Below are 12,872 nucleotides of genomic sequence, written 5' to 3' on the forward strand. Positions count from 1 at the left end.
TGAAATGCAGTTAGCTGAACTTTAGAGAACTTTTTTTTTTTTTACACATTACATGTTGGATTCAAGTACATCTTTATGTAATTTGACATTATTACAAAGTGCACTTAAGGGTGTTAATGAAAGTGCACTCTCTTTAAGTACACTTAAGTGGCGGTTTGTTTCATTAGTATTAAAAAATCTACTTTTAAGTATTTTTATTTACCAGATATTGTTAGCCCGACTACGTTAATTTCATTTTGCTCCTGTAGTCAGTCTGAGATAGCAGCCTATCTTTCAGTTTTCCAGCGGCCTTCGGTCAGCCAGCCAATCAACGAACAGAGGGCGGGCTGAGAGCCATGACGTAGACGTTAATCGCCGAGTTTTCAGTTTTACATTGTAGGTTAGAGAAATGGAATGGGAAGCCAAACTGAAGCCAGAACAAGAAGAGTGTTTGATAAACCTTTTAAATGGAGGTGATGTTGTGGCCCTACTCCCAACTGGTTAGGGGAAAAGTTCAATTTATCAATTGTTACCGTTAGTTACATCTGTTTACGAAGCAAAGTGAAGTAGCAGAGTCTGGTATTACCAGGCTAGAGGAACAAAGAGCTGTGTTTAATAGATCTAATCCTAAGTTTGAGAGTTGGCTACAAATATTTTGGTAACACTTTACAATACGGATGCACTAATATGCATTAATTCATACTTAACTAATGCACTGGTAATCATGAGTTAATGTATAACTCGTGAATAATTAAACCATTAAATAATGATTACTGCATCAGCAACTAATAAAGAGTCTACATGATCAATAGATTAAGTAATACATGAATTGCTATTAATTCAATGTGTCATTGTGTATTAATTCCTTAATAACATATTTTATTAACTAATAGTGTAAATTAATGTGTTAATTACCACAATTAGTCAAAGCTATGCACTTCCACTTCCAGTTGTCTGCTTTAATTAATAATTAGCTAATGATTTGCAAAGGTATCATTATGTTATGACTTTACTTGTTGGGGCACATCATTATTAACTAGTCATTTGGTAATTGTAGTTATTTGCTCATGAATTTGCACTAACAATGAAGTAATTAATCATGTATTAATGCATATTAGTGTACCTGTCATATTATATGGAAGTTGAAATACAAGGCTTTGGCTCGTTCTGGTAATTAACATATTAATTAACACTATTAGTTATTAAAATTAGTTATTATGGAATTAACCCACAATTACATATTTAATTAATAAAATTTCATGTATGAACTAATACATTAACCTTACAGACTCTTAATTAGCTCCTAATGTGGTAATCATTAATGAATAGCTTAAATAATCATTAGTTACACATTAATTCAGTATTATCTGTGCATTAGTTAAGCATGAATTAATGCATATTAGTGCACACGTATTGTAAAGTGTTACCAATATTTTCTTGTTTCACTCTTGCAAAAATAAGTTTAGAAGCCGTGATTGTACCGTGTATGTGTAGATTAACTTCGCATAATCTGCAAAAGTCATTTACAGCCATGTTCACTCCGGTATTTCGCTCGCATCATCAAGTGTTTACAGTGGAAGTTCGATCATAGATTTGAGTTCAATACATGATGTCTGTAGTTCGATGCGGCTGTGTCGGTGCATAACATACGTCATATATAAACTTATCTGATTGGCTTATGGGTAACCAATAGGGGTGTAACGGTACATGTATTTGTATTGAACCGTTTCGGTTTGAGGCTTCCGGTTCGGTATGCATACAAACCGAACGATTGCTTGGACCATTTTTCCTGCCGGCAAAATTCGTGCTGGCGCGGCCAACACAACGTTGCACGACATCAAATGGCAAGCATAATGAAAGCGAAACGAAACTGTGACTTTAAAACCGAGGTACATACCGAACCGTGATTTTTGTTTACCGTTACACCCCTAGTAACCAATGATTTTAAACTTCAGACAAGCGCCCCCTAGCGAGAGAGAAAACACTTCTCTATTATGCCATTCCAAACTCTGTCTACGAATCAAACTGAAGTAGCAGATTCTGGTATTACCAGGCTAATATATTATACCAAGGACCCAAATATGATAATCCTCTTGTGAGGAACACCAGCCATAAAATTTTATAAATGTATTTATTCATTTATACTGTGTGAGTAAAGTGTGGTATTATAAAGACATTAAAATGCTGCTAAGTTAAATATAGCCACAACCATGAGTTCTCAGCCTCAAAGAGTAAAGACACCATCTAGACTTTCATCAGTGACTGTTACAAAAGCAAACATCTGTCATGGTATAGGGGTGCATCAGTGCATATGTGTGTGTGAAGGTATCATTGATGTGGAGGAGTATTGGGATTGTACAGAAAGAATTGGCAGTGGATAAGACACATGCCTTTGGTGTGAGAGACCCGGGTTCAAATCCACTGTGAGACACCAAGTTAGTGTGAGACCCTAGTTGCTCCAGAGGCGTGTGACCTCTGACATAAATAGCAATTTTAAGTCGCTTTGGATAAAAGCATCAGCTAAATGAATAAAAAAAATACAGAAACATATACTGACATTTATGGCATCTTTCCTGGTAAGCAAGACAATGCCAGCCCGCATTCTGCACTGCAGCCTCATCACTGTAGAAGAAATGTGCTCGACTGGCTTTCATGCAGTCCAGGTCTGTTTCTTATTGGAAAAGTATGGTGCAGCCCTCGAAGCGTCTCGTGGATCTCTCTAGAAACATTTTTTTTCTCATTAAAATAAACTCTGTTTGAGGATGAGGAGATTCAGCTTTGATGGTTCTCCACTGCATTGATCTTCTCTCGTGGCTTCTCAAGTATGAAAAGAAACATGTCTCTTTTTTTTAGCATCTTTGGTATGTACAAACAAGGACTTCAATGGATATATAATTATGGCTATTCAAGCAATCTATAAACATTATTTGAGCAAAATGTAATATCATCTGTAATATCAACATGATGTTTGATGCTTTTAATGAGGCTTGTTTAAATAATGAGTTGCAAAGAAAGAACTTTGTCTTTGATCATTGACATTTTTCTAATTTTAACAGTGTATAGGGGAGTTCTTCTGAAATAAATGTAATTATCTCAATATCATGTTTTATTCATGCATTTTGTGGTTGCTACATTTTTTGTCTCTGGGCGTGCTTGTTATTTGTGTGCACACTCCTAAAGAAACGAAAGAAAGAAAACGTCTTTTCTTCCCTATTGTAACAAATATCCGAGTGAAACGGCTCATCCAACAAGATGAAATTTATTAGTGTATGATAAATCATTTATAATAATAAGTACTTCAATGTTCCATTAGAAATCTTGAATTGTCAATTTTTAAACTGTAGTTTGGGTGTCCCCTCATGCTGTAGTTCAAACTTAGGCCGTGTGTCCACCAAAGTGTTTTTCCACGCCCCTGGCGTATGTTTTCAATTGTTTTCAATGGGAGCGCCGCGTTTTTTAAACGGCATGAACGTACCGAGGCGCTGAGCGTTTTTTTCACGCTGAAGCGCCGAGCGCCCAGCATTTTTACTGGTCGCTGGGAGTTGAAAAATGTTCAACTTTGGATAAAACGCAGCGCTCATCACTGTCACATTTTACCCAGCCGTCCAAACACAGTGGAGGAGGGGCGGGACTAAAGCACACCGACCAACTGTCACAACATTCGAACTGCTGCATATATTCTGTATCATAGCAACGAAACGTCTCAACGGAAAAAAACGCTGCGCTGCCAAAACACTCCCAAGCGCCCAAAGCACGGCGCCTTCAGCAGAGCGTCTAGCGTTTTCAGCTGGCTTAAAATGCTTTGGTGGACACACGGCCTTAATCTAGATTTATGTACAAACGGGCAGCATTTGCAGCAGACTTTATCAGCCTGAACCTTAGACACCAATGGGGCAATGGTATAGACTGCCAGTGGTTCTTCTAATAAACCAATGAAACCAGTTATGAAAAGGCCTGAATCATTTTGTCTTTCTGTCTTCAGCAATGCTGAGTCTTCTGGACACCTTGAGTGACAGCACCAGCTCCACCACAGCCAATGACCTGGACCTCATCTTTCTGAAAGGAATCATGGAGAGTCCAGTGGTGAGCCACTCACTTTCTTAAATTGATCTCCATTTGTCAACATGAGGCTTTTCTTTAATTAAGAATTGGGTCTCTGTCTGTATAGTTATCATATTTGATCCGATTTATCAAATTGAAAATGTCAGATATAAACAGGCAATTGCAATTTACAAAGTCTGATTTGTGAAATATGCATTTCCAAGTCCACCCCCCCCCCCCTCAGAATTGGGCTTTATAACTCGTATTTGCAAATTTGTATACTTATTTTCTTGCAATTTAAATTTTTTGGTGAAATTTTGACATTTGAAAATTGTGAGATATAAACTTGCAATTCTGATAAAAAAGTCAGTATTTTTATAAGTAGCTCAAAGACTTAATAACTGTTAATTTCACGTTTATATCTCACAATTGCGAACTATAAAGTCAGAATCTGGGAATTGTAAGATATAAACTTGCAATTACGAGTTATAAAGTCAAATTCTGAGAGAATTTTTTTTTTCAGAATTGCAAGTTTATATCTCACAATTTTGAAAAGAAAAAAAAAATATATCCCACAATTCCAACTTTCTAATGATCAAATGTGAGTTTATATCTCAGAGATGTAAACTTGCAGTTAGGACAAAAAAAGACAATTATACAATTATCTTTTTTTTTGATTCTGTGGTGGAAACAATCTTTCATAGCTTTGAAATCCACTGTTACTACAGCAATATATGGTCAAGTTAGTAGCATAGCTCTTTTTGGTGCTATACAATGTGTGATGTGTTTTAAAAGTGTTCACAACAGTGGCAAAAATCATCCATCAGTCCAATCGAATCTCATCATCTTAACAGGTCATTTACCAAAAATCCGTCATCATCTACCCACCCTCATGTTCGGACCTCACATTTTCTATATATGAAAGCGCTTTTAATGTTTTGTGTGTAGTCTCGAGAGCACTACGAAGAGCCAAAGCTGGAGGCGGTGAGGGACAATAATTTGGAGTTAGTGCAGGATATCCTGAGAGACCTCACCACCCTCACATCTCACAGTCAGGCGGCACACGAGCTCGTCTGCATCCTCAAAGAGCCTCACTTTCAGGTACAGAGATTCAGTCTAGAGCAAAATTGTGTTTCCTATAGATTTTTAAAGTGGTTTCTCTCAATACCTTTTTTTTCTACAGTCTCTGCTTGAAACACATGACTCTGTAGCTTCCAAAAGCTATGAGACTCCGCCTCCCAGCCCCTGTGCGTTCATGGACCCTGCGTTCATCAACCAGCCTGTTCCCCCTGATGCTGTCAGGATGGTGGGCATCCGCAAAGTGTCTGGAGAGCACCTGGTGAGACCTGACAATTTGCAGTAACCTCACAAACTGTGTGCTGTTATTTGTTGTATGTTTCTTTTGGAGGTGCAATGTGAGGACTGTGCAAATAAGACTAAATATTCAAATAAGCGAGACATGACTTTGCTTTCATAAAACTGAAATGGAGAATTGTAATGTGAGCTGCTCTTGATGAAGCGTGTCATTTCTTTAAATAGAACACAAACAAATGTCAAAAACAATGACTGTTTCTAAATAGAGCCCTTTCACATTTCCAGATTTGAAACATGTACAGTAGCACTTTTAGACTTCTGTAGCAGTACATGGACCAGGGTTGATATTGTTAAAGTAAAAAAAAAAAAATATATATATATATATATATATATATATTTATATATATTATATTTGTTTATATATACCGGTAATAAAAACAAATGAAGTTAAATAGATATATTTAAAAAGAATAAAAACGAATAAAGGAGGTGGGAGATCTTCAACTCCCACCTCCTGCAGAGCCTCGACCGGATCCCGAAGGAGGCTGCAGATATTGAGTCCGAGTGGACCGTGTTCTCCACCTCCATTGTCGAAGTGGCTGCTCGGAGCTGTGGGAGTGAGGTCTCCGGTGCCTGTTGGACACCGGAAGTAAAGGATGCCATCAAGCTGGAGAAGGAGTCCTATCGGGCCTGGTTGGCTTGTGGGACTCCTCAGGCAGCTGACTGGTAGCGGCAGGCCAAGCGGACTACAGCCCGGGTGGTTGTGGAGGCAAAAACTCTGGCCTGGGAGGAGTTCGGTGAGGCCATAGAGAAGGACTATCGGCTGGCCTCGAAGAGATTCTGACAAATTGTCTGGCACCTCAGGAGAGGGAAGCAGTGCCCTACCAATGCTGTTTACAGTAGGGGTGGGCGGCTGCTGACCTCAAGTGGGGATGTTGAAGGACGATGGAAGGAATACTTGGGGGATCTCCTCAATCCCGCTGTCACACCTTCCATTGAGGAAGCAGAGGCTGAGGGCTCAGAGGTGGACTCGTCCATCACCCTAGCTAAAGTAACCGAGGTAGTCAAGAAACTCCTCGGTGGCAAGGCACGGGGGATGGATGAGATCCGCCCTGAGTACCTCAAGTCTCTGGATGTTGTGGGGATGTCTTGGCTGACACGCCTCTGCAGCATCGCGTGGCGGTCGGGGACAGTGCCTCTGGAATGGCAGACCGGGGTGGTGATCCCTCTTTTTAAGAAGGGGGACTGGAGGGTGTGTTCCAACTACATCCCTGGGAAGTCTATGCCGGGGTACTGGAGAGGACAATACGGCCGATAGTGGAACCTCGGATTCAGGAGGAACAGTGCGGTTTTCGTCCAGGCTGTGGAACACTGGACCAGCTCTATACCCTCTACGGGGTGCTGGTGGATCATGGGAGTTTGCCCAACCAATCCACATGTGCTTTGTAGATTTGGAGAAGGCTTTCGACTGTGTTCCTCGCGGCGGCCTGTGGAGGGTGCTCCAGGAGTATGGGGTCCAGGGTCCTTTGCTAAGGGTTGTCTGATCCCTGTGTGACCGAAGTAGGAACTTGGTTTGCATTGCCGGCAGTAAGTCAGACTTCTTCCTGGTGCATTTTGGACTCTGGCAGGGCTGCCCTTTGTCACCAGTTCTGTTCATAATTTTTATGGACAGAATTTCTAGGCGCAGCCAGGGTTGTCAGGTTTGGGGACCACACGATTTCATCTCTGCTCTTTGCGAATGATGTTGTCGTGTTGGCCCCTTCACACCAGGACCTTCAGGATGCACTGGGACGGTTTGCAGCCAAGTGTGAAGGTGGGGAAGAGAATAAGCACCTCCAAATCCGAGGCCATGGTCTTCAGTCGGAAAAGGGTGGCTTGCCCACTTCCGGTCGGTGGAGAGATCCTGCCTCAAGTTGAGGAGTTTAAGAATCTTGGAGTTTTGTTCACGATTGAGGGAAGGATGGAACGGGAGATTAACAGACAGATCGGTGGAGCTTCTGCAGTAATGCGGTCGATGTACCGGTCTGTTGTAGTGAAGAAGGAGCTGAGCCGCAAGGCGAAGCTCTCGATTTACCAGTCAATCTACGTTTCTACTCTCACCTATGCTCATGAGCTTTGGGTCCCGGATACAAGCGGCCGAAATGAGCTTTCTCCGCAGGGTGGCTGGGCAATCCCTTAGAGATAGGGTGAGAAGCTCGGCCACTTGGGAGGAGCTCAGTGTAGAGCCGCTGCTCCTCCACATCGAGAGGGGTCAGCTGAGGTGGCTCGCCATCTGTTCCGGATGCATCCTGGACACCTTCGCGGGAAGGTGTTCCGGGCACGTCCTACTGGGAGGAGACTGTGGGGAAGACCTAGGACATACTGGAGGGACTATGTCATTTTTTTATGAAAATACTCTATATATTAAAAACACTTGATAGATTAACAGAGTATGCATCAACACAATCCCTAAAAAAGGGTCCAATGGAATTATACATTTCTTCTGGAAATTAGCTTTTAACATTTTCGTGACTTATGTTTTTTCTTTCATATATAGCTTTATTTTGCACTCTCACTTCTATCCTAGTGATCGATAAATTTAAATTAGTCGAATAAAGTTGAAATTTTTATTTAAGAAGCACAAAAAAAGTTTTTTAAAAGTAAATAGTGTCACTTTTGTTTGAATCACATCGTGTTTTGTCTGCCAGGGTGTGACGTTTCGGGTGGAGGGCGGAGAGCTGGTGATTGCTAGGATTCTGCACGGGGGCATGATAGATCAGCAGGGCCTGCTGCATGTGGGTGACATCATCAAAGAGGTGAACGGAAAAGAGGTCGGGAGCGACCCAAAGGTTCTTCAGAATATGCTGAAAGAGTCCAACGGGAGTGTGGTCCTCAAAATCCTCCCCAGTTACCAAGAACCACACACACCTCGACAGGTGGGCAACATTCAGTTATTTCTCAGAATTGTTATAATTTTTTTGTAATTGTAAATGTATATAGACTATCCAGGTACTACCAGGTGTAAATTATGTGTCTGCTTGTAATTTATTTAACCACTCCCACCACTTTTATGTCACAAAATTTTACTGTTCAGGGTTTTAGAAGGCCCAAAACATCCTGAGTGTACACCTTTCGCAAACAGCCCATAAGGTATAAATGGTAACTAAACCCCTGGTCAGAGTCTTGACGACTCGTCTCCCTGTAGGCAAGGAGGTTAGCTGGTTAGCTGGTGCCTGCTTACATCACAGGGCACCACAACTTCCAATAGGAAACTTCAACTGCAGTAGCCACCGTTCAACCTGAAGAGGGCAGCACTCTTATTACCTTGAATAGAGTGCCGAAGTGATGACGTCACTTTGTAGGACAACTCGGAAGCTAGCGGCGCATGGGTTCCCTCGGTCGGAAAGCAATGCATTTTCCCCATAGACTTTTGGAAAATCGCAAAAAAAAATAAGATCTGTGTTTAACAAAGGGTTGTGACCCTTACACGTTTTGTCTAGCAAGATAATCTTTACAAGTTAATCCAAAATTTATACATTTTGAAGCCTATATAAAGATTTTAAAATACACAATCAGACACAATAATGTTTAAAAAACCACAAGCAGGTTATAACTGTGTGTTCCATGTCATAGATCAAAACGTGAAAATATTTAGAGGCTTTGTTCACCACAGACCTTATTTCAGGCGATTTAGCAAAAACCCATTCAAAAATCCCATAGGCTTTAGAGCGAGGGAACCGAGAGTGCTAAAATGCTAACTCACTTCCGCGTTTTGGCCTACAGAGTGACGTTGTAACTTCGGCATTCTATGAAGATGAAAATTGGGTGACAAAAAGACATTTGTCTCAAAATATAGACATTAATTTTAGCGATTATTTTTGCTACATTAATCTACATTTTAAAAAAACATTAAATATAAGATCAAATTAGCGCAGGATCAACTTGCGCTGCTGTCCGCGATCCCGTCTAGGTATGCACAAACTAGTGGTTTATACTAGATCTAGTGGTTTAAACGAAAATATGTGAAAATATATGTCAAATGTCTTTTACCCCAGTGTGCCTTTAGTTCAATTGTACACTATTAGTAAGATAAAAAATAAACACTCATCTGGATGAGCTGCGCCCCTAGCATTTGGCAATTCCGCCTATGCTGCTGGCCGGCCGCGGGCATTCCAGATAAATTAACATGAGTGGAGAAAACTTAAGTCTCTCTCTTCTACAGTGTGATCTTTCTCTTGGCACATCCTCCTAGGAGCAACTATAACAGCATGTCAAGTCCAAAATCGGTCTGTAAATAATGGTGCAAATACCAGTAAAGCATTAGCAAACATTTATCTTAAGTAAATCTAGACAGTGATTTTTAACACCAGAAGAGGGTTTGTTTGGTGCAAGCTGTCCGTAAAGCTGTTCTAGTCCCTAATATCCAAATTACATGTGACATATCCACACCCTTTGACATAGTCAATTGAATTTGCCAAAAAAGGAGGTTTGAATGTGTCTGACAGTTCAGTAAGGTTGAAAGCTTGACAGAAATTTGACTATTTGAGCAGTCAGTCATTATTATCATCTGTTGTAAGGTCAATCGGATCACCCGGGCGGCTGTTAATAACAGATGTAACGGGACCGGAATGCTCTGGAACTCGCATGCTGACACAAACATGCAAACACACATGTAACTAACATCTTCTGTAATAACCTTGGTTCAACATTGCTGTAAATTGACATCTTTGAGATCAAACTTTGGTCAGCCCTGCCAGGTTTAAGCACCTGTCTCCACTCCAGAGCATGCTGGGAGATTAGTGCATTATGCCAAAGCCCTCCCTGTTTTTGACACTGCGCCAACCCCGCAGATTGAGATGAGACGCAGACAATCTTCAAGTCTGCCCTTATTCACTTTCAGCGATTCTTACCCGCTTTCTGCATGTCAGAGATGTGCATCTTTGCTGCTTATTTAGTGAGAATTAAATGAGTGAAGTTCTGTTTGTCTGCCCATATGGTGCCATATTCACAGCGTCCCATCTGTGCCTGTCTTCATTTGATCCCAAAATAAACGAACATCTTCCTGTGCCTGCTGCTAATATGGGACTGGACATCACAGTGTGATATGTTACTAATGTGATTCACGCTTACGTGGTGGGAATATTCATGTTTTTAGGTGTTTGTGATGGCAGATGGTATTGTTGGCATGTGTCGTGTTGTTGTGTTGTGTGTGCTTGTTGTTGACTGTTTGAGTGATGCAATCCAGGCATATTTTCCGTGACATTGAGGTTCCAGCACCTAATAGCAACATTCCACTGGTCTGCAGGTAACTACAGTTGCCATGACAACGGGTTTTTGGCTCGCACACTAACATTCGATTTAAAGGGATGGTTCGACCAAAATTTTAAAGGGATACTCCACTTTTTTTTTTTTTTTTGGAAATAGGCTCATTTTACCACTCCCCCAGAGTTAAACAGTTGGGTTTTACTGTTTTCGAATGTATTCAGCCGATTTTCTGATATTTAGAAGAATATCAGTAACCAGACAGTTTCTGGTCTCATTGACTATAGTATATATTTTTCCTACTATGGAAGTCAATGAGACCAGAAACTGTCTAGTTACTGATATTCTTCTAAATATCAAAAAAATCGGCTGAATACATTCGAAAACGGTAAAACTCAACTGTTTAACTCTGGGGGAGTGGTAAAATGAGCCTATTTCCAAAAAAAGTGGAGTATCTCTTTTAAATCTTGTCATCATTTTATAAATGCTTTAAAATGAATTGTGTAAATATAAAGGTGTTAACTTTTAACGTTTTTGACATTTTGGTGTTGTAAGGCTTGTTTTTTTAAAGGTGCAATGTGTAACAAAGTTGAGTATCTATTAACAGAAATGCAATATGACATCCATAACTATGTTTTCAGTGGTGTATAAAGAACTTACTTAATTAGCCGTAATGTTTTTATTACCTTAGAATGAGACATTAATAGCTCCATAACCGAGGGAATCCCCTTCTATGAAGGTCGCCATGTTGTGACGTCATATTCCTACCGTAGCCGAACGCGAACAAACAGCGCTACAGAACGCGTTTCATCACTACCTTGAAAGAGAAGTAGCGGAAAGCTGGAAGCTAGCCTTACACTCCGTGAGTAGTGACTTTTCCCTTGTGAGTGGTGTAAAATATGTAGTTGGGATTGTTTCATGTAACTTAGTTCTCCCTCGCTGTGTTATGGGTTTGTTATGTTGGGGATAGATGTGCTGTTACGTTCGTGAGACAGCTGATGATTAGTATTCATGTCATTGACCGTAAAACAGTACGTTACAGGAATCACTAACCCGTCGATAGAGACTTTTACTAAAGTCTTTTATCACTAAAGTCGATCGCGAAGAATTTTAAAAATCAGAGAAAAAAGCCTATTGTGTGTAGTAAATAGTATCTATGGGATGCGGAGATGACATGATTGTAACAGCGCGCGCACTTCCGACCTTTGGACTCATGCAGACGCGTCCCAGCTCAGCCACAGTAACAGCTCATATTAGCCAGCTAAACTATTACTACCCTGTTAGAAAAAATATATAGCTGCTCCCTCGCTGTATTATGGGTTTGCTACAGTATGTGGGGAGAAATGTGCTGCTGGTTACGTTTGTGAGACAATCAGCTGATTATTATTTTATTAAATTATATATCAAAACCCTTGATCCTCACCTGACTATGGTTTTGTAAACAGACAGTATTCATGATGTGGTTTATAATGGACTGTGGTACAGAAACAGTGACAATGTTACACACTCTTGGCTTACTCTGGCTATTCTCTGCTGTCTCAGCCGACGAGATGTTTGTCCCGTTTTAGCAACCGTAGCTTCTTCGAAAGGGAGGGGTGAGCAGTGGGCTGAGCCCTTAGTGCAAACCTGGTGCAAACTCGCAACCGAACCACTAGATGTCACTAAAAGTCACACATTGCTCCTTTAAGTGTGCTTATTTGAATTAAACACAAATAATATTTCACTCTTAATTTACATTTTACAGCTTGATTGCGAATGATGCACATGTGATATTGACCCCCCCCCCAAACCCCCCCCAAAATAGTTCATATTTCATATCAAGCTGACGCTATTAAGTAAAAAAGAAAAAAAGCACCCTTACTTTGGGAAAAAAACTAATTGGAACAAAATTGCTGATTGTGAAGGAAATGATGGCACAAGTTAGGGAGAGGTGTAATAATTTGTGTAAAACATCTTTTTTTTATATATATATTTCCCAATTTGGTAACACTTTATAATAACTACACGCTAATAATCATTAGTTAAGCATGAGTAAACCATTACTTCATCATTCATAAAGCATTAATAGACATTAATAAGCAGTTCATAAATACAGCTGTAAATGCTTTCTTCTTGATTTAAAAGCATATCTATAATTTGTTTAATAATTGTATTTTCATCCTTTATTAATGATCAATTTATCATTTCTAAATGAAGAATTGCATTTTTTATAAACCAGTTATTTAAGAGTTGTCCGTGGTTCATACGATTACTTAGAGCGAGTAAGTAAATGATTAATAAACTATTTAAATGTACAT

General features: G+C 40.2%; 1 protein-coding gene across 3 annotated transcripts in view; it reads left to right on the plus strand.

The window, feature by feature from the left end:
* The window catches only part of mpp2b (MAGUK p55 scaffold protein 2b), a 48,680-nt gene that overhangs the window by 26,826 nt on the left and 8,982 nt on the right, over nucleotides 1-12,872 (plus strand). For all 3 annotated transcript variants that reach the window (XM_039659701.2, XM_039659699.2, XM_039659700.2), the window contains 4 exons: nucleotides 3,962-4,062; nucleotides 4,969-5,121; nucleotides 5,204-5,359; nucleotides 8,022-8,249. In XM_039659701.2, coding sequence (XP_039515635.2) covers nucleotides 3,962-4,062; nucleotides 4,969-5,121; nucleotides 5,204-5,359; nucleotides 8,022-8,249 — 638 coding nt within the window. The remainder of the gene's footprint in view (nucleotides 1-3,961; nucleotides 4,063-4,968; nucleotides 5,122-5,203; nucleotides 5,360-8,021; nucleotides 8,250-12,872) is intronic.

The sequence above is a fragment of the Pimephales promelas genome, chromosome 17 (assembly GCF_988280905.1).
Source record: "Pimephales promelas chromosome 17, fPimPro1.hap1.1, whole genome shotgun sequence".
Taxonomy (NCBI): domain Eukaryota; kingdom Metazoa; phylum Chordata; class Actinopteri; order Cypriniformes; family Leuciscidae; genus Pimephales; species Pimephales promelas.